General features: G+C 37.8%; 1 protein-coding gene across 4 annotated transcripts in view; it reads left to right on the top strand.

The window, feature by feature from the left end:
• znf618 (zinc finger protein 618) overlaps positions 1-26,343 on the top strand; it is a 43,605-nt gene extending 17,262 nt beyond the window's left edge. For 2 of the 4 annotated variants that reach the window (XM_087843750.1, XM_087843749.1), the window contains 11 exons: positions 8,597-8,686; positions 9,891-9,971; positions 10,703-10,792; positions 11,153-11,242; positions 11,416-11,505; positions 14,224-14,301; positions 17,098-17,142; positions 17,627-17,704; positions 19,392-19,550; positions 20,075-21,174; positions 21,423-26,343. In XM_087843750.1, the coding sequence (XP_087699876.1) occupies positions 8,597-8,686; positions 9,891-9,971; positions 10,703-10,792; positions 11,153-11,242; positions 11,416-11,505; positions 14,224-14,301; positions 17,098-17,142; positions 17,627-17,704; positions 19,392-19,550; positions 20,075-21,174; positions 21,423-21,971 (2,450 nt within the window). In that variant the 3' untranslated portion in view covers positions 21,972-26,343. The remainder of the gene's footprint in view (positions 1-8,596; positions 8,687-9,890; positions 9,972-10,702; positions 10,793-11,152; positions 11,243-11,415; positions 11,506-14,223; positions 14,302-17,097; positions 17,143-17,626; positions 17,705-19,391; positions 19,551-20,074; positions 21,175-21,422) is intronic. The other 2 variants (XM_087843751.1, XM_087843753.1) reach the window with 2 other exon arrangements.
• The last annotated feature ends 850 nt before the right edge of the window (positions 26,344-27,193 follow it).

A 27,193-nucleotide genomic window follows, 5' to 3' on the forward strand; every position in this document is an offset into this window, starting at 1 on the left:
TAACCCCCCCCCCCCCCCCCCCCCCACAAACAAACAAAAAACTAGAAAGTCTGGACAATGCAGGTAGAGTAGTTGTGCTGACAGATTTCTTTCTTTGTCACAGCAGCTTTTTCTTCGTTGTGTAGAAAAACAGTTAAATATGTAACTTATTTACACTGACAGAAAGTAGAGTTTCACTGGTCTGGCCCGCTTAAGATTAAAGTGGGCTGTATGTGGCCTGCAATGTAAAATGAGTTTGACACTGCTTTAACACTTATTCGTTCAGTACTCTACCAGTGTTCATTCTTGAGACCTTCTCAGACTCTGGTCTAGAAGCATTTATCTCTGGCTAAAGATCATCAGTGTCCGTCCTTCTGTTTGTAGTACTTTAAATCTAGAGAGCCCTGAGATCTGCTTCAGTCAGCTTTCATTTTCTGCCTCTTCCTTGGAACATTTTGTAAGTATCAGTCTCTGTAATCAACTCCAAAGAATACTTGACTGCACTGTGAGAACACTTTGTCTCGCCCTGTTTGTCTTAAAGACCATCCAGCATCACAGAGTGCTTAAATGCGGACTCTTTCCTTTTTCAGTGAGTTCTTGATGTTTGTACTATTTTGAGCAGCAGTGAGGAATTTCAAACTGAATTCATGTTTTTACTCCCTAAATTTAAGCTGGCACACTGGAATTCTCTGAGAAGTCAGGAATTAATCAAGCATAACACTCAACCAAAATTTTTTTTTTCTGCTCATGAATATAAGTACATGACTATAATAACTATAACTTTGGCATCTTAATCAAAAAATAATAATATACTCTATTTTTAAATGGGATCATTTTGATTCAAGCACTATGTGAAAAATAATGATAGGGTGGCCTTTTTGCTGTTGGTGTGCACTGCCTACTTCTAAAAAAGAGAAGGCAACAGTATTTCTGTATTATCAAGATCCAGTAATACTGGATACTGGAAATACAACCAACAGTGATTAGAGTGGTTTTGAGAAGTGCAAACCCATGAACTCATGCAGTAAATTGCATTTTTATTTTTTATTTTTTATTTTATTGACATTATGTACCATTATGTATGTACCATAACTGGAGAAATTCCCAAATTATTTTCAATTTAACATACAGAGACTTTCTTAACTTGCTGGTTTGACAACACTATTTCAAAGAGTAGAAATAAGGAAAGGCAGTCTTCTGCTTATATTAAGTGGTGCTATTTCTATACCCAGTCATGTAACAAATAACAATAAATTCCTAGTAAATTCTTCACCATGTTACGGTTACACAACTATGTTTTGTTGCCATTGCTTGCACAACACTTTGCTTGCAATAAATTCAAAGTGTGAATACTCTTGAATATAACTGAGTACTCGTTGTGCAACATGTCATAACTGCATTACTTCTAATTTCAACAGAAATGTATTTACTGTTTAAAAAAACAGCTGGGATTTACTATATTAAAAATATGCAATCCACAGTAGCAAGCGAGATTTGCATCTGTTATTTTCTTCCCCCCAATACTTAATACATTCCTCAGCCATTTCATTAGGTACACATTGCTTGTACAGGTTCGGACACCCTTTTACAGAAGTGCCTTAATTCTTGACACAGATTCAGCGACATTGTCATTATAGCATCACACAGTTGCTGCAGATTTCTAGAGATACAGATCCAAGATAAGAAACTAACGTTCCACCACATCAGAGGTCCTCTATTAGATTTAGATCTGGTGACTGTGAAGGCCATTGAGTACAGTGGACTCATGTTCAAGAAACCAGTTTGAGATATGGGAAATATGAGGTGTGTGTGTGTGATTCTGTCTGTAAACATGAATTGATTCTGATAAAAATTTGTGGAGTGGGCTCATGTTAACATTCAATTTTAAAATTTGTCTTTCTTCACCCAAGTTCTTCTATGTCAACTGATTGAAAATTGACAAAAAGCCTTATCTTAGAAACTATGATACTTACAAGTTTGGTGTGTATTGTCAACATATAGAACATACTATATGAACATGACATTTGACCTCTAACCTTTCACCTGCAAATTCACTGAGAGAACTGCTGCTTTCTGGATAGTTTCCCTTTGTAAACTCTTGATGGTTGAGTTGGAAAATCCTAGTGGATCAGCAGTTTCTGAAAAGTCAAATCAGCCATTCTAGCACCAATAACTGTACCACATCAAAATGATTTAAATTACCTTTCTTCCCCATTCTGATGCATAGTTTGAACTTCAACAGACTATGTTTACCTATCTAAATAGCTGAACAGATTTTTGTGCTAATGAGCAGTTGAAAAGGTATAGCTAATGGAGTAGTGAGTGTTCATTAACCTTTAATTTTTGATGAGACTTTATTCTCCTTGGCATGAAGGATACCAGTGTTGAATAGAGTTTTTGAGAGTTTTACCACCAGAGACCTTGAATCCAGCTGCTTGAGGGTTTGTGCTGTTCTACTTTTCCCACCCCAGAAGTGTTCTGTACTGTACTCTGCTGCTGCACTGGACACTGGAATTAACCACTATTATCTCAAATAGTTTGATAGTTAGGGGAACCTTTCTCTTGGGGAAATGACCAGAAGTCATAAAAAGTCTTATGAGCACTCACCTCATTGAGAGGAAAACGCAGTAGCATGGACACTGTGCAACATGGAGCAGATGCAGCTGTGATTCTCTAATGGTTACAGATGCAGTCCAACATGTTGATGGGGGATTCTGTGTATTCAGTGTTACGAAAAAAATAGACCAGTTCTTAACATTGCTTACTTATTTTTTGGTGGATCCACTATTAGTGTTCTAATTTATCAAAAGGACGTACAGCCATCAGATATTTTCATCTTTGTCATCATTAAAATTCAGTTCAGTTTTATTAATATAGTGCCAATTAACAAGTTTACTTTCAGTTATCCCCTATGGCTATACCTGTTGTAGCAAGGGATTGCTATAACAGGTAGCTCTGCATGTTTCATTTAACAATTTACACTGGTTGCCTTTCCTGACGCAATCTCAAAGGAATTTGTGTCTCCTCATGAGATCAAACCGGTGATCTTTTGCTTCTAAGGCGAATGTCACGGTCAGTGATAGAAAATATTCTGCTGATGTAACCTCTGGCCAGGAGTCAGTTAGTCAGTATTTTAATATGTCTATAAGCACTGATGTTGCCATTTATAAATGTCATGTGCCCAACGCCTTCACGCTTCCAGCACTGTGCTTCACTGTTGAGACTTGTGTGTGCTTCTCATTTTTCATGGTCTTTAACATAGAGGAAGGCTGTTGCAGCTCTGATTATTAGTGATACTGTACTGATTATGTACCTTTTAATGCTAGAACTATGGTTTCACAGATTTGTTTTGAGCATCAGTCGTCCTGTATCTTTTTTTTGCTTGTCTTTACTGTCTGGAACCATGGGACAAATTTTCAGATAGACACAACCCATTAATTCCAGTTAAAAAAAACAAACAAATTTTCACTCGCACCTGTATTTTCAAAATAGATTTTATAATCTAATATACTGTGCAAAGTCTCGAATCACCTCTCATTTCTTTATATTTTGCTTTTAAGGAGCTTTATAGGAGCCAAATCTCTTTTTAATTCATTTTTTTAAAGGTGTAATATGAAGAGGAGGCCTTAACAACCCACTGATAATAGTGTGCATCTAACTTAATAGGCAAAATCAATATTGTTTGAACACAATCTTTATATCCCTTCAAGCAAACTACACTTGGTGATAATATTTAGCTGTTTTCAGAGATAAATTTGTCCATTTATTACCCAGGTCCATTAGGTTTTGGATGAATCTTTTATCATCCAGTCATCATTGAATTAGAATATACTCAGAAACGTGCCTTTCATTTTCCTTCCATCGTAAAATAAATTCCTGAATTGTATCAAAGTGTAATAGTATCGTAAGCAGGATAATATAAACCATCCCTTGTTCTTTGCCAGGATAAGGGTTGAAAATCTTTTTCTCCCCTGCCAGATAGACTGTGATCCTAATTTGTCCCGTTTATTGAATTTCAATTGGTGTTTGAGTGTTTGTGATAGGAAGAATAACCTGGTCAAGATGTTCATGTTCCTGCCTCAGCTTGGGATTTAAAACTTAATAATGGGATTAAATTCCATCTCCTATTGTCATTCCCAATGGTTTTGCTCAAGAGGCTCAACATTATGGCATACCAATTGTTCTTTTACAGTTAATATTAACTCATGAATATGTCACGAGGTATGAAATTCAGTTTCTTGAGTGGACTGCAACTTATGCTCCAGCTAGTTTTATAAGTCTTTGGAGTATTCAGCTTGTAGCCTGAGATGGAACTAAAGGTATCCAAAAACACCAAGTTTGGAGTTGATCTCTCTGGATTTGGCAAGAAGATTAAGATGTCATCTGTAAATCAAGAAAGTTAGTGTCCTTGATTGAAATATTACTTTATTATTCTGTTAATTTTATTATTACATGATCGAATATTACTATCGTGGGTCATTCCCTGAATTAGTTCCTAAATGGATATGATGTTTTTAAAGACTTGTGAATGATCCCAAAGTTGTTTCCTGAAATCTTTCCAAGTGATTTCAAAACCAGCAGACAGACTGTAAAGGGCCTATTGCACAACTTTGTCTAGTCCCTCTGCAGGCTGAAAGCTGAAAACTTTTGTTATGTCTCCATTTATTATTAATTTTGTCTTTGGATTGTTTAGCAGAGATGGATACTTTTTAGTGAAGGTATTTTTGTATTGCTTTCTATAAAAATTTCCAGTTCACTTAAATGCTCTGTCTCGTACTGCTTGCAGTTTGTTGTGCTCAGTCACATGCAGAGTATGATGGACGTTATCCTGCTTCTGCCTTTGCCAGATAAAGCCGTTCTGCAAGAAACTTTTGGTTCTTTTGGCCATGATGTATGTTAAAAATCTTATAATCTTTGTTCACAAAATCAAGAGGTCAGTCTTAAGGATGGGAAATAGCAAGAAAAGGCTGAAGTTTGCCAAATTACACAAGAACTGAAAATCGGTGGCAGGGGTCCAGGTTCAGGTCTGGCCCATTCCCTTTCCTATCATTCCCCTTCACAGTCTCTCTTATCTTCCTGTCACGGTGTACTGTCTTATGAAAAACAAAGGCTATAAATGCTCCGATAATTATATAAAGGAGGTCCATTTCAGCCAGTGGTGTTGGGCTCTTGTCAATTGATGGGATTTTGTACACAGCATCAGATTTTGATCCACCATGCAATATGATCTGGAAAGCATCTGATTGGCAGTGGTTTCATTTATCACCTCACAATAATGCCAGTGCAATAAAAGCATACCTAGATGGAAAAACACACAGAAGAACTCTTATCAGTCATAGATTGGCCTCCTCAGTGCCCAGAACACAACATTATTGAAGCAATTTGGGATCATCTTGACAGAGAATGGAACAAAAAGCAGCCAATGTCCAAAGAAAAGCTTTCAATGTCTTTCGCGAAGCCTGAAGTTATATTCCTTGAGACTACTTAAAGAAATGACTAGAAGGTTTCCCTAAGTGAAGTTCAGATTGTGTTGGGGAATAATACCATATAGTGACTTTCAAGCTTGTTTATAGAGGAAAACGAATAGAGTACAAACTCTATTTTTTTTTTAAAGCATCACCACTGCATCAACAGACTGATGTAGTTTATTATGTATGTATACTAAGCCATGAAGAAGGGTCTTAGCTAAATCACCAAAGGTCCTGTGAAATATAACATAGAATTAAACATTTTGCACATTAATTGGTGCATTAAGATTCATGTTTTTCAAACATTTTAGAATATATTTACAATTTCAATTGGTCCAAAAGCTAAAAGACTAAAATACAGTAAGCAGTACACAAACTTCTAACCATGTTATACCACTGTGAAAATTGTAATTTTATTTTTACAATATATTTAGAATGCTGGTTTGTTTGTTTGTTTGTTTTTGCTTGATATGTAAAATGGGCCTTGCACTGCAAAGTTTTGGTAGATTTAAAAAAACTAAACATTTGGTTTGACATTTTTAGTCCTCTGAATGGAGTCAGTTTTTGAATTCCTTTTCATTTGAATAACTTGTGAATAATTCCAAATTTTTCTGAAATATTTTGTACTTATTTGTCAAAACCAGTGCGCAGGCTGTAACAGCTAATTGGCTCAAATATTGTAGAATTGATGCAAAGACTATTCTAAAGCTGTTGATAATAAAGTCTAGTCTTATTTTGGGGTTGTTTTCTAACTATCCTTACTGAGACTTTGTCGATTGGGTGTCTGTGCTGTCCAACATGTGTCCATAATGTTATTGATTCAGTCCAGTGTGCATGGACCACTGATTTAACAGAAGCTTTGATTATACTGACAAACACCAGGAATTCACTGATTTATGAAAATTTATTTTAATTAGTGGGAGAATTGATGTAATATACACAGCACTGCAGCCAGGCAGTATTATAAATGGAATTACTCATGCTAATAATTACTGTTATTACTGTAAAATAAAGAAAAATCTTTTTAATTACCTGTTAGCTTTTCTTTGTCCATTTTTAAATGGCCATTTGCCTTGTTTACATAACGCTTACTTTTAACATATTTTGCACACTATATACCTGAGCTGTCAAACAATGTCAAAAGCCATTTTCAGGTTTTACTTAAAATGGTTTGAGCCTGTGGTTTTTATTATTGTCAATAATATTCTTATTATCATTAGTATTAGTAGTAGTTTTAATTGAATTTAATCAATGAAAATTGATCCGTGATGCTTTCAGGGTTTCCTTCAGGGTATAGTGCGTGCTGAGCCTCAGCATTTGGAATTTTTTAAAGGTGTAGGTGTGAAATCAAACATGAATCAGCCTGATTTTATTTAGCTTACTTACTTTAGCTTAAAGAAAAGAACAAGCAAAATGCGAAAGGTAAATGGTACGCCTTGCGGTTTACCTTCAGTTCAGCCGATTATTCATCCACGTATATTCACTAATTTATGTAGGTTAAATCGTTCATTGTTTTCTCTCTACTTGCACTGCCATCTATGTGTCTGAAATCGGAAGAAGGTGGTCCTACACCGGTCTACTTTTCTCATTTTTACCCCCACAAACACTCACTATGTGCCATAGTGCTATATTAAGAGTCGCAGACGCTGCACACCTTTTCGGAAATTCAACTTTGTGTTTTATGTAGTTTGTGAGACACCTGCCAGTACTGCAGCTTTATTTTTTTTTTTTCACATTTGAATGTGGTTCTCCTCCCCCCCCTCCTTTTTTTATTCTTTTTAAACTTGATTATATAGTGAAATTCAGAATTTATTAACAGCCCTTCTGTCTATTACATCTTTGAAGAGCCTCAGGAATTCAGCTAAGAATGCAGCTGATTGGATTAAGTGCCCCTTGAGAACAGGCTGGAGAAAATTTAGAAGTTGTCACTCTGCTGCTAAATAATAAAACATTTCACATGAGTGTGTGATGAGGGGCCTTTTGCAGGGACAACGTCAGACATGTTATTACAGAGAGAGACTAAACCTGAAAGAACTGGAGAATTGATTTTTGTCTTACAAGTCTTTGTGCTGTGCTTTTTATGCAACAGATTGCCTTCAGACAGCAGTTGACTGCAGTGTGTAGAGGCACTTCAGTTCTCACTTGTCAACAGCCACCTGGCTGAACAATGCTTTACCCCACAACAAAATTAACAAGAGCAGAAGAAGCAATCTTCATCTCTGATGCCCTTTCACGCCCTTTATACACTTGGAAAAATGTCAGTGAATCCTACATCAACATAAGTAAAAATAAAGTAAGACTAAAGTAACATTATATTGCACATTTAAACACTTTTGAACAATACATAATAGTATGTACATAGTCACAGACGCGTACATTTCGATTAAAAAGAGATCTTATTTTAATTGTGCGAACTTGCTGTTAACTAACAATATATATGTTACTTTAATTTAGATTGAAAATGCAGCTTTCTATTTTCTTTGTGGGGTTATTTTGCTTTTGTTTATTTTTAGCTTTTGATATTAATGTTGTCATAAAAATATTGAGATCATTATTAACCTCTGGTCATTCCACTTAAAGGTCAAGGTTTTTTTTTTTTTTTAAAGCCTCAATGAAATAACATTTTTCTAAGGTTATCAATGACATGAACTGAGAAAACTTGTGAATTGTTGTGGGCATGGGATGACCCCTTTTCTCAGAGCTTTATACCTGGAATTCTTCCCTCCCTGTTTGGATGCACTGGAGTCCTATCTTATCCTGTGTACTTTAAACATTTTTGTTAATTTAACCTTGTTTGTGGTGCAAATAGACAAAAAAAAGAAAACAGAAAAATAGGACCCCTGACCTTCAGTTGAAAGCACCAACGCACTTTGGAATTACATGTGTGTTAAATCGCTGTGCGGTGCATTTCTGTTGGCTAAAATATATGCCGTGTACGTGCTCGGTCCAATGTTCAGTTTAAGCCATTTCTCTCTCTTGATCTCTGAACTTTACACAGTCCATACATGTGTTGATATTATTTAGTTTTCCCGAGCATTTTTATTTATTTATTTTTTTGTCTAGCTAGCGTTACCTGAATTTGGTAATAAATTAAACACTGTTTGTACTGTCAGTGTTATTCATTGTTGGCTTGTTCCTTTTATCTACAGGTAGCTTCCGTTACTCCTGTGACATCTGTGGAAAGAAGTATAAATACTATAGCTGCTTTCAGGAGCATCGTGACCTGCATGCAGTTGATGGTAAGTTTTGCACAATTTTCAGTCATTCCTTGTGGAAAAATCTGTACTTTCTGCAGCAACTGCAAAATCTAAACAAAGGGGACTAGATTGTTTATATGGAGGAAAAAATAAAAATAAAATTAAGCATTTTATTCAAGGACTCCAAAAAACAGAAGGGATGTTGTCTAAATGTGGTCTGCAAGTCAAGGGAATTAAGGGCCATTAAACTTTTAGAAGAATGAAAGTCAGCAGAGGCATGGCAGAATACATGTGTGTAAATGAGCGCAAGGCAGGAGGAAAGGTGAGGATACAAGGAGCAGAGGTGAAGAGGAGAGTGCAGGCTGGGTGAACTGGGTGGAAAGAGTTACCTAAGTAAAATTTTACTTGTATAGCACCTTTCAAGATAAAAATCACAAAGAGCTTCACAGAAGCTAAATCATAAAAACAAAAATTAACCAAAAGCAAGTTTAAAAATATGACTTTTTAGGTTTTTTTTTAAAAGAGACCACTGAGTCCACGGATCTCAAGCTCAAAGGGAGAATTCCAGAGTCTGGGGGCCAAAGTTACAAAAGCTCTGTCACCTTTCGTTTTCAGCCTGGATGGACAACCAGCAAGCCCTGATCACATGACCTCAGGGACCTGAGTGAGAGATGAGTGTCAGTGTGTCAGATTTGTGACAGAAGGATAGCAGCAAGAGTGAAAGGAATGATTTACAAGATGGTAGTGAGACCTGTTATGATGTATGGTTTGGATACTGTGAACCTGACAAGAAGAGAGGAGGCCAAGAAATGGCAGAGTTCAAGAACAGTTTAGGTTGAGCAGTTGAGAAACAAAGTTAGAGAGGCTGAGATGGTTCGACCATGTACCGAGGAGGGATAGTGGATATACTGGGTAAAAGATGTTAGGGATGGAGCGGCCATGCAGGAGGAAAAGAGGAAGACTACAATGAAGGTACATGGATATAGTGAAGGAGGAGATGCAGAGGGTTGGAGGGTGTGATTGAGGCAGATATTCTGCTGGACCAACACGTAAAGGGAGCAGCTGCAAGAAGACTTTATTCATTTATATAATGTTACAATCTCAGGAATTAAAGGCACATAAGAGATGCAGGCAGGAATTGAACTCATGTGATTATTGTAGTATTACATATCTGAAAGAGCTCAAGTTTTGTGACGAGTATTGTGAGAAGATAATCGGCTTATTCATCTTCCTTTTCTTCTCTCAGATCCATACGAACAGGTGGTGCTACCTGTGGATGGCCTTAAAGAAGAGGAGCCAGTTGAACCCTATCAGAAAATTGGACCAAGTAAGACTGTTTGGTGTACTTAAGGGACACAGATATCTGTACACAAAATTCACAGTTTGGTATATTCATTGATTGGTTTAGTTTGATTTAAGTTCAGCAGACAAAAAAGTGCCTGATATGCAGTTATTCTTATTGTTAGAGTTGGGATAATAAAATGCTGCAGTCAGTCAAAAAAGGCTTTAAACTCCTTGTTCACAAGCATAAAGTAAATAAAAATTATATTTTAAAATAAGTGGAAGTTGTGCACAGTTAACTTTTCAAAATATAAAAATTTTGAAAAATATTTTATTTCTTTGTTTACTTAAACACGGAGGAATCGCATTAAACCAGGGAATTTTAATACTGAGCTGAGTGTTGTGTACTGAACCATCAGGACAAATGCAATAATATCGCTGCAGATGTCTGTACAGAGTGTGATTTCAAAATGAAGACATACCACAGCAGAATGGGATTACAAAATTCATTTTAAGGTAGCTTGGCTTTTGTGTTTCCCTGCAGAAGAAGTATATAGAAAGATTTTCCAGACAGTTTTCTTTAAGTTAAATTTCTGTGACTTTTTAGGGCCTTACAGTTTCAGTCTTCTGTCCAGTTAAAAGTATTGAACACCGTATAGTGAAAAGGCGTTAATTCATTGTGATATTTAGTGTTGTAAAAAAAATAACACCAAGGATATAAGTTAAGTAAAGACTGGTAAGGTTTCCAAACATAAGTCCATAAGTCCTTTTTCGCAGGGGAAAAAGCACTCACCCACCTCTACAGAGACAGCGGGTTCAGCAGGCAGCAGCACGTGCCCCTTAAAACACTATTGGCAGTGTTTGCAGGTGGGAATCCTGCACTTATCACTGCATTAATGACTTTTATGGGGGATAGTGTGAACCTCCATGCACAAAACAGGGAAACCCCTGTGTTTCTAATCTCTATTAATGTACTGCTAAATGTAAACTGTAAAAAAAAAAAAACAACAACATCCAGTCGGAGTCACTGCTTCTTCCTCTTTCAACTCGATATCGACTTCTTGTTTTCTGCTTCTCTCTAGTGAAGTAAGGCATGTGCAAAAGAACTATTCTTCATCTTAACTGAAGACAACTAATCCAACAGATTTAATCTTTACTCCTTCTTATTATAACCATCATGGATACAGAAGAGGACAAAGGTTTGTTTATGTGTTTTCTTGTTTCCAGAAACTGGGAGCTATGTTTGTGAATTCTGTGGGAAGCAGTACAAGTATTTCAACCCGTACCAGGAACATGTTGCTCTTCACACGCCAATGGGTGAGTTCATTTGTTTTCTGTGCTTTATTTATTATGATAATGAGTCATTTCTTCATTTTATTTTTGTACAGTATGTATATGCAGCTCTAAACCTTGTTGTATGGACAGTGTCATGTATTTTGTTTCTAAAGTTGTACAATGAATGCAATCCAAGATGCTCCTTTTTCATGTAGGTTCATTTGATTTGAAGACATCACGGGTACAGGAATGTGGTAGCATGGATATGAGTAAATTTGGCCACAGCCAAACTGGAAAGATAAAAAGTAAGCATAAATTTGTTTTTTTACTTTTTTCATTTAGGAATATATAGGAAAGGTTGCATGCCTTATAACCCTTGAACATTTTTTTTTACCTTGGACACAAACACACATACTGAAATTTGACCATCAAATCTGCCGTCAAAGTACTATTTACAGATCACATACACTAGTGGGCCACACTGTTGTAACATTTGAAGCTGATAATGTTCATAATAACTGCCATATGTTGAACATTTTTGTGCTTAAATAATAAATTGTAGAATTAATTCTGCATTTGTAAATTAATTTTCGAATTCCACATTAAAAAACTGATTTTCAAAATGTTTTTTAAAACATAATTTGAAATGGCGATTAAAATGGACTCTGCATCCTCTACCTGCTAATCTCTTTCTCCTTTAACACACAATTCAAATGACTCTGAAAGAGTGTAAATTTACTGAGGAAGTCTGTAACTTGTACACATTTATACGAATATATAAATAAATAAAATAAAAATCAGCAAGAAATAAAATGAGGGGGTGGGTGGTACAAAACCTTAGTAGCTTTACTTTACTGTGTGAATTTACTGTTTGAGTTCAGTTTTGGTCTTAAACAGAGAATACCACCTGGCTCAACAATCTTTTTCTCAAATTATTGGCAAAAAGTTTACAGTGGGTTTCTTCTCTTGGCTGAAATTAAGCCAAGAGAAACAACAACTGAAAACAAATGTATACATTTAAAAAAAAAATCTCTTGGTGAATGAATTACAGGCAAGCATATGACCAAAAGTTTACTTGCTCTGGATGTTTCCGTGGAAAATTGTTTTATCACTCATCCAAGTGACTTCTCTGGTGTAACAGATGAGTGATGCATGTTTCACCCACTGAAAACCATTGTGTCCAGTTGAATTCAATTGACTTTTTTAAGGAGAGTTGTTAGATGCTGTGCTCATGAGGACAGTCGGTTTTAACTTGCAGCACAACACAAAGCTGCCATATTTGATCAATGATCAAAACACTTAATTGAGCAGAATTAAGACAAAATGTAATGTCCTCATATGATAACACATCACACATGACCCATCATTGTTCTAAGAATGCAAACTTTCATATTAGAAGTTTCCAAAGTTGCCAGAAAGGAACAGATTTCTTGCTGATCTTAATCAGTGGTCGTTGCTCTCTGTCTCTCCGGAATGGCTGCACGGAGGAACATCTATGATAAGCGCTGAGGTTTGTGTCCTTGTCAGGATTAAGCCATCCTCAGCTTCCAGGTTAGGAAAAGTGGAACCAGAAGATATTTGAATACATCTCTCCACAGCTGCTGATGAATTCTACAAAAAACAAAGTTTGTTAAAAACACTTGCAGGTGAATCACCACAGGTTTATCAGTGACATCCATTTATTCAAAAATCACTGATAAGTGAATAACTAGAATGTATAGTTTATAATTTCAACAGTGTACTGCACAAAATGGAACTGGAATATATGTCAGATGTGTGATGCTTGTGTGATTTTATTTTATTATTTTTTTTAATTTAGTTATTTTTTAGTACTACAAAACTTTGCAGTACTCATGCTAATTTAATGTGGAATTTTAAAAAATTATTTTGAAATGAGGTTTTTAAAAAACATTTTGAAAAACAGGTTTTTTAATGTGGAATGCAAAAATGAATTTAAAAATGCTGAATTTATTCTACAATTCATTATTTAAGCACAGAATTCTTTATTTTGATGCATGTGGCTCTTGTGGTCCTCCATAATTTTGATGACCCAAAGACTCGTCTAAATTGCCTCTGAAAAAATACGTCCCATGTCAGCAGTGATAAGAACCTAGTCACTGATCACTGAGGAGGAAGAAACCATGAAGAGGCTGTTTGGGTGCGATGCTTGGCATCTCTGGTTTACAACTTTCAATTAAAAGACTGCTGCTGACAAATCAGTGCCAGATACCACAGGGAACCTTCAGCTCTGGGTGGTTGGTGCTATGTTGACTGCACAAAAAACACAAGGAGCATATTAGGCTGGGAAGTAATAATGTTTTTGTTCACCATTATTACACATAATTTCTAGATTTGGCAATGTAGAACCTAAGTGCTTTGTGATTGGCTGAGGATTTAAAAAAAAAACTGCACTTTTGTTGGAATTATTAGTTTCTGTTAATTGTGTGTAAGGTTACTGTTGCATATGTGATATCTTTGCAGGAAATTAATCTTTGCTGAATGGTTGGGTGAACAATTTAAATAATAAATTTGATGTCATCTTTTTTTGAAATTGCCTAAAGCACCTAAACATTAGCTGCTAAACACAAGAACTTACACATTAATTTTTATTTTCTAAAGGCCCCTCCAAATTTCCTCCCCTAACAAAAAAAGTAATTCTGCTAAGAAGCAGTGTGCCATAAAGAACTATTTAAAGCATGACACACACACACACACACACACACACACACACACACACACACACACACACACACACACACACAGCTTAAAAGTGGGTCAAAAAGATGGAATGAAGAGGAGGAATTAAACCCATATTTAAATATCATTTGAACGTTTGGATCATTTTCAAGGCTGTTAGCGTGATTGATTTGCATGCTGCAAACTAAAATCAAGTGTAAATTACACGTCATTAACTTTGCTTCCCCCTCTAACTGTTGTGTGGATTGAGTTTAAATTAAAAATGTTATCCACAGTCGTTGGCCTGACCATGTCACTCATCGTTTTTCCTGTTTTCTCACATACAGACAGCCCATTCAGGCGGAAATTGGAAAGTGCAATTCAGTCCAGTCTGGTTGACACAAACAGTTCACAGAACTCGAGCGGTGAGCACAAGTCACTGAGTTTGTTTTTTTTTGTTGTTGGGTTTTTTTTTTTTTTTGGGGGGGGGTGGTTGTGTGGAAATGTGTTATTTTTGTTCAAACAATAAAAACAATATTTTTAGTAATGCTACAGTTCAGGTATATGAATGAATGGAAGAATAGAAACCATTTCTGCAAACAGTGCTTTGCTAACCATGCCTGGGCTGAAGATGTAGATGGAGAGGTTTGTGTCATCTAACTGCATATACTAGCTTAAATTGTAGACCATTACTTCACCCTGTTATGTTTGGGTTCAAGGGTGTTATCAAAATGTTCTTACACTGTTTTGTTGTGCACAAAAGGAGCAATGCATGGTAATGTGAATACAAAAAGTACAAGTGGTCACATTCCTGACACAAAATTCCATGTGATGTCATGTTATCAACTAGGGCTGGGCCATATCATACCCTTCACGGTAATACCGGTATAATGTTAGGCAATGATAAGAAAATGAAATATCACGATAGAATATGGGTAAAACGCGCATGCGCAGTGCCTTTGTTTACATACGCACATGGCGGAAAAAGCATGGTGGTGACGGAGAATGAGAAGGCGGGTCGTTGAATGAAACAGATGAACCAGAACTGGTTTGTAAAAATGCTGCAACTTCAGTGGTGTGGAACTGGTTTGGCTTTCGTCCATCAGATACACACCAAAGCACATTTTTTGGTAGAGCATGCAAGCGGGCCGTTGTTATTACCGTTATTACCAAACCGATTTTATGCGGTACATGGCGCTCAAAAAATGTTTTAGTACGACTTTGCTGAGCTACGAACCCGCACCACTTGATGGATTGTCGGAGCATTATGGCTACCGTAGTCAGGAGCTTCGCGCAGTGATACGTACTGTGCTTCAACGTAATATTACCGTATTGTGTATGTATCAACACTGGGTCCTGTATTACACTTATATTGGTGACCACATCAAGGTCTTGTGAAGAAAAAGAAATACAGGTTTTTGTGTTAAAGTGTGCTAACTTTATATTTGGATTAGAGCCGCAACAGAAATCTTTAGTGAATGAGCCTTTATGATTCAAGCACAAATAAGATGCATCACATCAACTGTGCCTCCAAGAAACATCCTGTTGTTTACTACAACATTCACTGAATTGTGCACTGTGAATTCATCCCCCAGGGGCAGACTGAAGGGTCATTCCATCTCAGAGCAGCTAAGTTTTAAAACATTTTCTGCTCGACCTTCTGTTTTCCTACAAACTTTTGGAGAGGTTTGGAAACACATATTTTATGTAACACATAAACACATATAGATTCATATACCAAATAATTTCCCATGATTATTTTCTTCTTGTTTTTGCAAAATGGTCCCTCAACATACTTTTAGACCATTTTTTTTCACACGTTGAAATCTGAGGCAATGCTTGAATATGTACATGTCAAAAACTCTTGAAGACAAAAGGAGAAATTTTCCCTGGTACTTCTCACCAAAGAAATGAAACACGATTTATAATTTGGGACAGATTTCGGGCTTTTATCTGTAATAGTTTTTGAGTTAATCATGTTCAAACATTGCCTCAGATTTCAATTTGTGAAAAAATGGCCTGAAAGTGGTTGACAGATAGAAAAGATAGATAGGTAGGCAGATGGATCTTGAAAAGTATAGCTAAAATTTTACAGCAATCACTGCAAATTGGGGATGGTTGAGCAGTAGGCCCACCTTAATTTGAGATGGAATAACCCTGTAAAATCTTGAGGAGTCAGAAGAACATAAAGCACAAATGACCTGAACCGTGGCACATGTCACCATGTACCAACTCAGTGAAAATGCAGACATTTTTCATTATTTACCAATGTAATTGTTATCATCCACTGATCCTGTTTCAGATTTGGGACCCTTAAACTTATTTTTCTTCTCTAAGATAAAAAGAAGGGCTGCTATTTTGATTCTGTGGATGAGTTTCAGTGGTTCCCAAAAGTGGTGCTTGATGCTGTTAATGTCCACAGGAAAGCAGTGCTGTCTGACAGTGCAGAGTTGCGTTTTGAGTGACAGGAAATTTAGTTGCTTACTCATGATTTGCTTAAGTTAAATTAAGCTACTTTATGCAAATACAAGGCTTCCAGTGAGAGACAGCAGCTCTAAAAACTCTTGAGAAGCATTAAAGTAGCCATTGTCAATCTAAAATCAGTTTAAGCAATCAGTTTCTTTCTCACCATACATCTTTTTCCTATATGTTGGACTGTTTTTATTTATGAAGAGAATACTTCATGGCAAACAAGCTGCCATGTTAGTTTCATCCAATCAGGCGTTTGCTCAGTGTTTGCACAGCTGGACGAGGCTGGAAAAGAGGGACGGCACCTGTCAGTCTATTCTATTTTGTCTCAGTCTGGTGGCTTGCAAAGCAATTCCTCACCTATAAAAACACTCAGTTGACATGCACCATAAGTGTAGGAGGAGCATTTTGAGTGGTATATCCATAAACAAGAAGATTATGTCAAAGAACATAAGGGCTATATGTAAATCTGGTATGTCTTTTAATGTTTAGGTGTGGACACGGAGCACTTTAGTTGCTTTTTAAAGAATCAATACAATATTATCTATCTTTCCAAGGTTTAGTAAATTGCTTTATTTTTCTGTTGTGTTCTGTTATATTCAAAGTAAACACAATATGAATGCATAAAAATAAAATAAACAGTAAATTAAGTTATATTAATGCGGTGATAAAATGAGGAAGGGAAATGAGTGATGGTGGTCCACTGTCTCTGTAGTTTTAAATTCCTCCCCCTCCTGTCCTCCTGTTAACAGGAACGCCAAGCCCTCTGGTGGCCACCTCTTTCTCTACAGCACAGAGTAAGTCTAACCACACCTCTCTGCCTTAAACAAATATATGCATGTAAGCACGCACCTTGCTTATTTTACCATTTTCTCTGTTTTCCTTGATTTTTTTTTTAATCTGTTATTTAGTGAAAATCTTTCTTTATGTAATTGTGGTGATATATTTTTCTTCTTTTGGCTTGACTATAACAAGAAAGTGTCTGATCAAGATGCCCATTGTTAGTCTTTACTGACATCTGACAACTTGGCATTGCCTCCTTTGGGCAGCAACATTTTATTAGGCTCACTGTTATTGTCAAGTATTAAATATCTCTATAAAAAAATCATAGATTTCATAAATACTTTTTCAAAAGGAGTCACTTTTACCACATACTGGCGTGCCTGATTTTCGGAGCTGCCGTAATTTGCAGAAATCCAGTGCACATCAGGGACAGACCATATTTTAATTTTTGCCTCTGACAAAGAGTCAACACTCTTCTGGGCCTTGTGATTTTTTTAGAACCGTACACTTGTGGTGCCTGTGGCATCCAGTTCCAGTTCTACAACAACCTGCTGGAGCACATGCAGTCCCATGCTGGTGAGTCCACGACTACAAATGCATGTAAAGCACGACAGCAGAAAAAGTACGTAACGTGAACGCAGTGTCAGTGGCTGCAATACATTCAAAACTGCCATTCATCACATATCACCACTGTTTAATTAGTATTCCGTGTTACTGTACATAATATTTCTATATCTGCCAATAATGAGGGTTGTTGCAGATCTGGATCTGAGTTTGCTGGAAATAGTGTTGCAAAGATTTGATGCATCATTTGTCACTGTGTGTGTGTGTCTGTCTGTCCATGTGAAAAGAGAGTTTTCTCTAGACTCTGTGCAATCCTGCAAGAAACACCTTTACTGCATCTACAAACTTTCCAGGGGTAAATCCCAAAAAGTTTAACCAAAAGCTAGATCTCAGACTTTACATAAAGGCCTCAGTTATCATGTTAAATGTTAAAGTTTATGACAGTACAATTCGAAAAGGACTGAATAAGTAGGGCTTGTTTGGAAGGTTTGCCAGAAAACAGCCTCTTCTCTCTAAGAAGAGCATGACAGCACAGCTTAGGTCGAGACATTTGCATCTAAACAAGCCACAAAAACACAATGTCCTTGGGACAGATGAGAAGAAAGAGGAGATGTTTGGCCGTAATGCACAAGTGAACCACATTTGGCAAAAAAAACAGACACGCCATATCTGCACAAACACCTCAATCGAATGTCAAACACTGTGGTAGATACAGATATACCTGTATCATTTTGGCTTGTTTTGCAGCTACAGGACTTGTGCGTGTGCTTGTGATGTGATAAAGTTAACTGTGAACTGCAACATGATGCAGCAGATCGGCTGAAAAAAAGTCCAGACCTTAACCCAACTGAAATGTTGTAGGGGGACGTTAAGATAAATGCCTACAAACCTCAATGAAGTAAAGCAATGTTGCAAAAAAGAGTGGGCCAGAGGTTCTTCACAGCGATGTGAGAGACATAAAGTCATGCAGAAAAGGATGACTTCAAGTTCTTTCTGCTAAAAGTAGTTCTGTAGGCTACTGAATCATGGGGTGCACTTAGTTTCCCAGGACTGCACAGAATAAAGTTGCATTCTCTGCTCTGACATTTTATGATTAACTGGGAAAAAAAAAAAAAAAGCAATGCTGATTTTTTTTTTTTTTTTTTGTTCAGTTCTGAAGAAAATCCATTTTTAAGCAATTAAGCCAAATATTCTTGCAAAACTTGCTAACACAAAAATAAATAAATAAAGACGCAAACCAGGAAAGCAAGAAAGTATCTATCTTTGAGCCTTTTTTATTTAATGATTTAAGTGTTCAACTGTATGTAGTTATTCTGTTAAGTATGAATCATGTTCCCTGTCTTCAGCTGGAATTGTATGATTATTAGTCAGATTCAGCTGTGAAACAAATTATATATCAGTTGGATTTGAGTTTTTTTTTAAAATATTGACGAGATTGACTTTGGCAAATTAATTACCATAGATGGAACGCTGTGTGATCTTACAATGAGAAACAACTAAGAAAATAATTCTTTAACTTGTGGTATTTATTTTTAAGGTGCAATTTGTCAACCACAGGGAGGCCAAGTTATTGGTTCTTTTAAAGACAGTTGTTTTGTGTCATGGTTTTAATCTTTACATTTTCTTCCACTCAATACAATTAACTTGTGCTTTTTTTCCATTAACAACTCAGCCAGCTCTTCCATCTCTCTGTCAACAGCTGATAATGAGAACCACACCAAAGGGGACTCTCCCAAAACCTCTTCAGTATCGGGTCCTCAGGAGCAGCTGTGGAGAGGCTCTCAGGCTCAGGCCCATTCCTCAGTTAAACTACAAATCCAGCCTCAAAGTATCTCCCAGAGAAACCATGCTCTCACCCGTAAGTACTGCAACTTCATTAAGCCTGGTGGTTAAGAGGCTTCCCATATGTAATATCCCACTGGGCAATTTTCTTGTATACCTGTCTATTTCACAACATTTTCTGCCTTTATCGCTCCTGAATAAGTAAAAATAAACAGAAATAAAACATTTTGGACATTTGGATTGTTTTCTGTGTAGCACTAAAGCACTATGCCAACAGCTCTTTCAAAGTACAGTAATGTTGCATTCGTGCTGTAGCTCTCATCATGTCATTGGTTTATTAAATAAGCCTACTAGGAACATTAACACATAAGTAATCTATGTCTCTGATTAATAAAGGCAGCAGTGGTGTCTGCTCTGTGTAGCTTTCCCCTTTGATTGCAATGACTTCACACCATGTCATAATCCCTCTCTGATTGTTTTTATATCCTTTTTCTTATTTTAATGTTTCTGCCAGAATATCCAAAGAAACATAAACACTAATTGTCTTTCTTATCATTTGTTCTGCTTTCCTAACCATCCATCTGCTGTCTGTCCTGGCAGAGAATAATGGACTACCTGAGAAGGAGCGCCAGCAGGTGGCTGAACGCCTATTACGGGTAATGTGTTCAGATCTGAGCATGCTAAATGTGCTCAACAGCAAGGACTTCCTGAAGTTGGCACAGACCCTAGTGGATACGGGTGCTCGTCATGGTGCCTACTCAACCCGTGATGCTCTTGGCAACATGAGTGCCTTGGCACTGCGGCAGCTGCCCCGCATGTACAACCAAGTAAAAGTCAAGGTTACGTGTGCTCTAGGCTCAAATGCTTCGCTTGGCATCGCCGTCACCTGCCACTCCCAGACATCTGGCCCAGATGCTTGCTACGTTCTAACAGCCTACCAGGTGGAGGGCTCGAGACTAAAGCGTTACGTGCTTGGTGTAAGGGAGGCTGAGCTGAGGGAAGGGCCAGAACAGGTTCATCACTGGGTGCAGAACGTGCTTTCTGAGTTTGTGATGTCAGACATCCGCACTGTGTATGTCTCTGAGCCCAGAGTGTGGGCGGCAGGATTTGGAGGGTCACCACTGGGAGGCGGTGGCCGGGGGCGGATATGTTTGCGCTGCGCAGGATGCTCACTCGGTGCGGTTGTTCAGGCCGTTCTTGGGAAACGAAGCCTCCAGGCTCGAGGGCTTCATGAGCTGGCTGAGCTTCTCTCCACATGCAGAGATATCTCCTCCTCTACCACACTCATTATCCGTGATGAACAGTGTACCAACACATCCACAAGCACAACTGAGGAAGGTCCACAGGGCAACCCTGCACAATGCCCCACCCCTCCTTGTTGGGATCGTATGGCCGAAGCTCTCCTGCAGGTCCATGCCCACTTTGAACAGATTTGTGAGGCTTATGGCCGCAGTAAAGCCACAGCCCCGCTCCTCCAAGGGCTCAACAAGCATCTGCTAGGCACCCTGGCTTGTCTGCTGGCACCTCTGCGCCTGGCAGCTCTGGAGCTGAGCAGCCAGAGGAGACCAACTTTACAGCAGGTGCTGCCTGTCTACCTGCGCTTGGAGAAGTTCTTCACATCCAAAGCTGGAGAGGCTGGAACCGGCACAGCCAGCAAACTCTGCCACTATTTCCTAGAAGCACTCAAGGAAAACTTCAAGGTATTAAACTGGTATTGCTTACATTTAATAACTTCTGTATTTCTAAATGAATGTTTCTTTTATCTTAATTTAAATAAGTTACACTAGAACTGGCTTGTTCTGTGTGGCAATTGTAGTTTTTATTTTATAAAATTCATTTCACCTGATATTTGCATCTTGATTGTACAATACAGTGTTTAACAACAACAAGATAAATAGAGTATTTTCTATGAGTAAGTACTGACAGTATCATTTTTCCTTTTTGCCAGGTTGAACGAGCTCACCAGGTTGCTATGGTCCTGGACCCACAGCTCAAGCTGCGTTCAGTGCCAGCCTACCAGCATGAAGACATAATCTCTCGTGCGTGCGAAATGGCTGCTGAAACTAGGGATGGTGGTATCACTGGTGGTGGAGGTTCAGGTGGCGACGAGCGGGACGCCGATGGCCCCCCCACTCCTAAAATAAGCAGAGTAGAGGGAAGTGGAAACAATGGTGGCCCCTCACGCGGGTCCTCCTCATCTTGCACCGTGTCTGGTAACGATGACAGCCAAAGCCAAGTTAGACAAGAGATTTTTCAATACCTGGCTGAGCCTCTCCTCCAAGGTGCACCCGATCTCTTCCAGTATTGGAGCTCAACAGTGGGCGAGAAGTTCCCCAAGCTCGCTCGCCTGGCACTGTGGCTACTTGCAGTGCCTGCTGTGGGCATACGCAGAGAGTGCGTGACTGTGTGTGAGCAGAGCTTGGCTATGAAGAGGAGGCAGCAGGTAACTGCTGAGGAAATGAACAAACTAATTTTCCTTCACTCTAACATGGGCTAGAAGAAAACCTAACTAACCTAATCAACCAAACCTTCACCTCCAACCAATGACTCAAGACTATTATTTATATATTTTAGGTTTAGACTAACTGTAAACATCAATGTGTATGGACATTAAATACTTCTCGAGACAAATATTTAAAGATAAAGTCACATTGTTAAGGTTGCAAACACCCATAAAACAATACGGCGTATTACATATTTTTTATGGAGTTGTTAAGTACTGTGGCCAAAATGTAGGGGTGGAACAGTAACTCTCAAAAGATTGTCCTGTTTGGTACTCTGCCCTCGGTTTGGGATGCACACATAAGCAGGATGAGTTTAGTCTTGTCACAGCCAGTGATTTGATTTACTCCAGCCTATTAACTAAACTACTACAAGGCTACAATGCTGTTATTCTCACTGGATGACAACATTTTCAGGTAAAGCATTCATTGCTTGAAGCTCCTGTCATAGACCTCTGAAAATTGACTGTCAAAGTTGACCAGGTATTTACAATCTCTAAAATAATATTCATTGGTGTATGACAAATAAAATCAAGCGGTGGATCTTCACTGCCATTGCACCTCTGACAAATAGGTGTACTAGGTTTATCATTTATTATCACAAGTCATAGAAGTGTTTATTTTCCAGCACATTCAGCCACGGGCAGGTAACTGAGAGCTTAATCATTGCAGTTGACTTTGATGGTTGCATCAGTGTCCTAAAATGTAGCTGCAGATGATTCGCATGCAGTGCATGCAACTTTTTCATTTAAAAAAGTAAAAAGTAGCAGAAAAACACAGACAAAACAAGTGTGATGCTTTTCTTTTTTATGTTACCAATGGTAAAGAAAAGTGATCCAAAGTTTTGTTTTCATTCTCGATACAAGTCTTATGCTGCTAGATATAAAAGTCAAACTCACTGACTTGCACAGAAGAGACGAAATGATAAACTTTATCTTTGGTGGACATTTCTTTACAAGTCATTTTCATACATCTACAAAGAGGAAAACATCACATTAGAATCTGTTTGTGGTTCGATTTCATTCAGCTGTACCATATCCTAACAGGCAGTTAAAAAAAGTGATTAATCCGTACATTATATCGAGCAGTGATAGCATTATGTGACCCTTTTGACTATCTCATTGTTATTTCTACATCACTCAGCTCTGTAGCCGATTAAGAATTGCGTAAGTTGTTTTTACACTGAAGACATTTTACCTTTGCATTTCCCTCAGATGAAAGGCTTGGAGGCAAAATGCTAATTGATACTTGCATAAATCTTTGTTTGCGCCTATAAGTCTATTTTTTTTAAGCTCAGTCTGAAAAGGCTTGTCAGTAGGGACTTATGCGCTTCGCATTTATAATTTCGTATATACATGCTGTCTTCCTTTTGTAAGCTACACGTTTCCCTTTTTAAGGCAATAAGCTTTATCCACAGGCCATAGTTTTTCCGACTGTTCTCATCACACTCCTACAGTTAATTATCAAGGATAAACTCTTTCAGTTATTTGTTTGTAAAATCAATGGGATTTTCTCAGGAATGACCATATCCAAGAAGGCACCGCCACTTTTCCTCACTGTACCGAAAAGAAACCAAACTGTGACCTCAATGCCGAGGTATGTACTGAACCGTGACTTTTGTGAAATGTTCCACCCCAAATACAGTTAGTGCCAATCGCAACAAACAAGAGAAGAAACACTGAGGGTTTATTTTTTACAGGACCCATTCTGCTTGTGCATTTACTAAAGTCAACGCATGCATATGTCAAGTTATTTATTTTTTTATGGATCCTAATATACATACACTTGAGCTTTTACCTCCTAAAATGACTTGGATGAATGGATGCTATACTGTAAATCTTGTTTGTTGCTTCTGGTACTAATTAGTCGAGTACTGGTTTGTTATCTCTGTTTTTTGGGCCTTAAGTCTCTTTCATGCAATCACCTTAAACCCTACAGTCAGAGCCAACATCATGCCTTTATATTACTGTTTAATGGCCTTCTTTTGACTCATCCTTTCAATGGCTTGTAGACATTGTATTTACTTTTTCTTTTATTCGCATAGAAAGGGAAACAAAGCAGTGTCCCAGTGCTCAGACGACTCATGGACAACCACTGTACTTTTAAAGTGCTTGTTGTCAAAATGTCAGATTAACTGAGCATGTGTGCTTTCATCTTTTTCATTCCCACGAGGTCAGTAATAATCTTTACAGTAGCACAGTATCCACATGTAACAAGTATCCACTGTATAAACGTATACTGAAATGACTCAGTGGTAGATACTCGTTTTGAAAATTGTCATTTGGCTGATTTTATATTGTTTTAGGGCTTCGGGCTACATCACCTGCCCCTTAAACGCTAACAGCCAACCTAAATATCACTTTATTACACGATTAAGAGTAAAAAACAAACTTTGCCCAACTTTAAGCCCTCGGGCAACTTCAGGTACAGACATACATGTGTTCCCTCTCAGTATTGTGTCTCGTTCATTTCAGCTGCTGCTTGTGTACGACAGGTCCATTCAAACATTCATTTCCTGTTTCAGTGTCACTTTTGACCTTGAATCGGTTCATTTTCCCGGCCAATAGAAACACTGACACACTGTATTTGGAACTGATGTCACTACTCTGATGCTTCTGCATATCGTGCTTATTGACTGAAAGGCTGCCCCGTCATCCTCGTAGCGATCGATGCTAATCATCCGCATTTGAACCTAAAGATCACGTCCTTTTTTTGAGGGTTGGTGAAGGACAGTTTACAGTTAAATATAAGGTTAATGTGACTGTAACCTTTTAGTTTGTGAAGAATGACAGAAAATGACACGCAAGAAAAGAGAGGGAGCAACCATCAGATTATGGTTGGACATCGGATTCTTTTATTACACCAGAATGCCCTTTTTACTTATGTCATAACATTTGTCATCTTTGTTTTAGTGGCATTAAAACTTTAAAACCCTTATGTCAATTAAAGGTCAAAGGCTCTGCATTACAAACTGTTCATAGCTACACAAGATGTTTTTTAATAGACTGTAGCCCTCCTTACCTCCAAGCTTTGATTTAGTATTTCATAAATGCTTTTTCCCCCATAATGGTTTTCTTAATATATCTAATGTGTTTTTTTTAAATATATATATTTATATATTTTGGTAAGAAAAAAATCAAAAAAAGAAGAGGAAGAAGAAGAAAAATTGCTGTAAATTGTATTTAATTTTTTAATTACCAATCCAATGTTTTACCTCAGTACTCAGAAGGTAGTGTTGTAATTTAAAGATTGGAAATCAGATGTTCATACAAAAATTTAGGCTCTTCAAAGACATAGTCAAAATACTGTACAATGATTTGTGGTTTCAAGTTATCCTCAACTGAATGATGAAGGGATTTTTTTCTTAGAGTTTTTAAATAAGTATTTTCAATAGGATATGCTCTGGGACAAAATGCCATTGTTGACGTAATGATGTCAACTCAATTTTCTGTAGAAATAGCGTTCTTTTGTTGATTAAACGAGTATATCTAAGATATGCATGCTTTTAATAAGAGTTCTGATATATAACATTATAAGCCAGTGTCTGTCATCAGATGGAAATGAATCATATTGGCTCTCAGTTGATGTTTAAGACACTCATTAGGAGTTGGATAAGCAACCCCGGACTGAATTCTAACCTTTCAAGGTGGGAGTAGCTGTGCTGATTGTGGACTGGTGTTAATGGGTTGACATCATCCATTTTCAGAGGATGTATTATGTAAATACAAGAGAACTGCTGTTTTTATGCCACAAGGGGGCACCTTCATTTCAGAGATAAAGTAGGGAGCACCAATAACATTATACCTCTTTTTCTACAGTAGCATTTCAGAAGGTTTTGATATAATAGAAAACTCAACTTAGATACTGTTACTAGAAAACTAAAATCAGCTGTAAGTTTTATTTTGTTTCAGGATTTTAACTTATTCAGATAATAAAAGTTTGGTTGTTAAAATGTGGTATAAGAATGCTAACATGGAGATCTGTTCTGTTTTAACTATGGATTATAGTCTGTATTATCAATTCAGGTTAAGAAATTAGTGTTGCTTTCATCCTATTTTACAGGTATTTCTTCCTTTTTATACTCTGCTAAAACGCAAAAAAAGTATGTTTTGATTCTCTTCATTTTGTCTTTTTATCGCACTTTGGCAGCATTTTCCTGTGTAGATTCAGATCTGAGTTGTCTTATTATTAAACCTAATTTATACTTTTGTAGCAACACTATTTTTATATAATGGCAAAGAAAGGGTTCGGTGTCTTTTTCGTTGTTTTTGTTTTGTTTTTTCCTGTGTCATATGACAGCGCTGTTCAATGTTTCTTGAATACATTACCCACTGTAGTATGTTATGTGTGAATAAACTCCAAATCTGTGTCAAACCGTGGTGCAGAAATGTTATTTATCTGCGTGTGAGTGTGACTGGAGAGAGATTACCTGGATAGTATTGTGGAAGTGTGTATTCAAGTGTTGCAGTGAAATAGAACTCTGCTTCTGTGTTTATCAGGCGTGAAACCTTGAAGATGTGTGTGCATATTCCTGCAAAATGAGGCTGGCTGCTTATTTTCAGAACAAATGTAGACTCCCATCCAGAACGAAGTGAAGCACAACCTTTTCGCGGTGGCCGAGGGAGGGGAGGAGGGGACGGCAGGCCTCAAACACATGTAGAGGGGAAAGGAGGTCTTGTTTGAAGAAAAGAGCGACTGAAGACTCACACGGGGAGTGAATATGCAGAGGCTGCTTAAGTGCGTGCAAGGGTTCCCCAGGGGCTGCGTATAGGGCTAAAGAGAGAGAGGGTGGGGGGGCCACTGGCAAGCAAGTGTTCGTCATAGCCTTCTGTGTTGGCTTCCCTCTTTTCGCACCCGGGTCAGTCATCCCCCAAGGTGCAAGCAGCAGTCTGCAGCCATGCAGAAACTCCCGCGCTCTTGCCGCCTCCGCTGCTACCAACATGAGGGGCTGCCTGCCTAATTTGCAGCACATGCATCCAAGTTGGCCTCCCCCGCTCTTCCTCCAGTGCCTCACCAACCCCCTCACACTCACTCACACACACATACACACTCTCTGCAACCTAACCTCCTTTCTTCAACACCCCTCTATTGAAGGTGATATTTTTCCACAAGCTATTACTACTTTGACTTGCAAAGTTTGTTTTTGCTTACGGCACCAATTGCTCTATAGCCGGCCCCTCATTTTCAGTCATTTGGAGAAGAAAAATGTAGAAAACAA

The sequence above is a fragment of the Neolamprologus brichardi genome, chromosome 7, assembly GCF_056152115.1.
Source record: "Neolamprologus brichardi isolate AB-2024 chromosome 7, ASM5615211v1, whole genome shotgun sequence".
Classification (NCBI taxonomy): Eukaryota; Metazoa; Chordata; class Actinopteri; order Cichliformes; family Cichlidae; genus Neolamprologus; species Neolamprologus brichardi.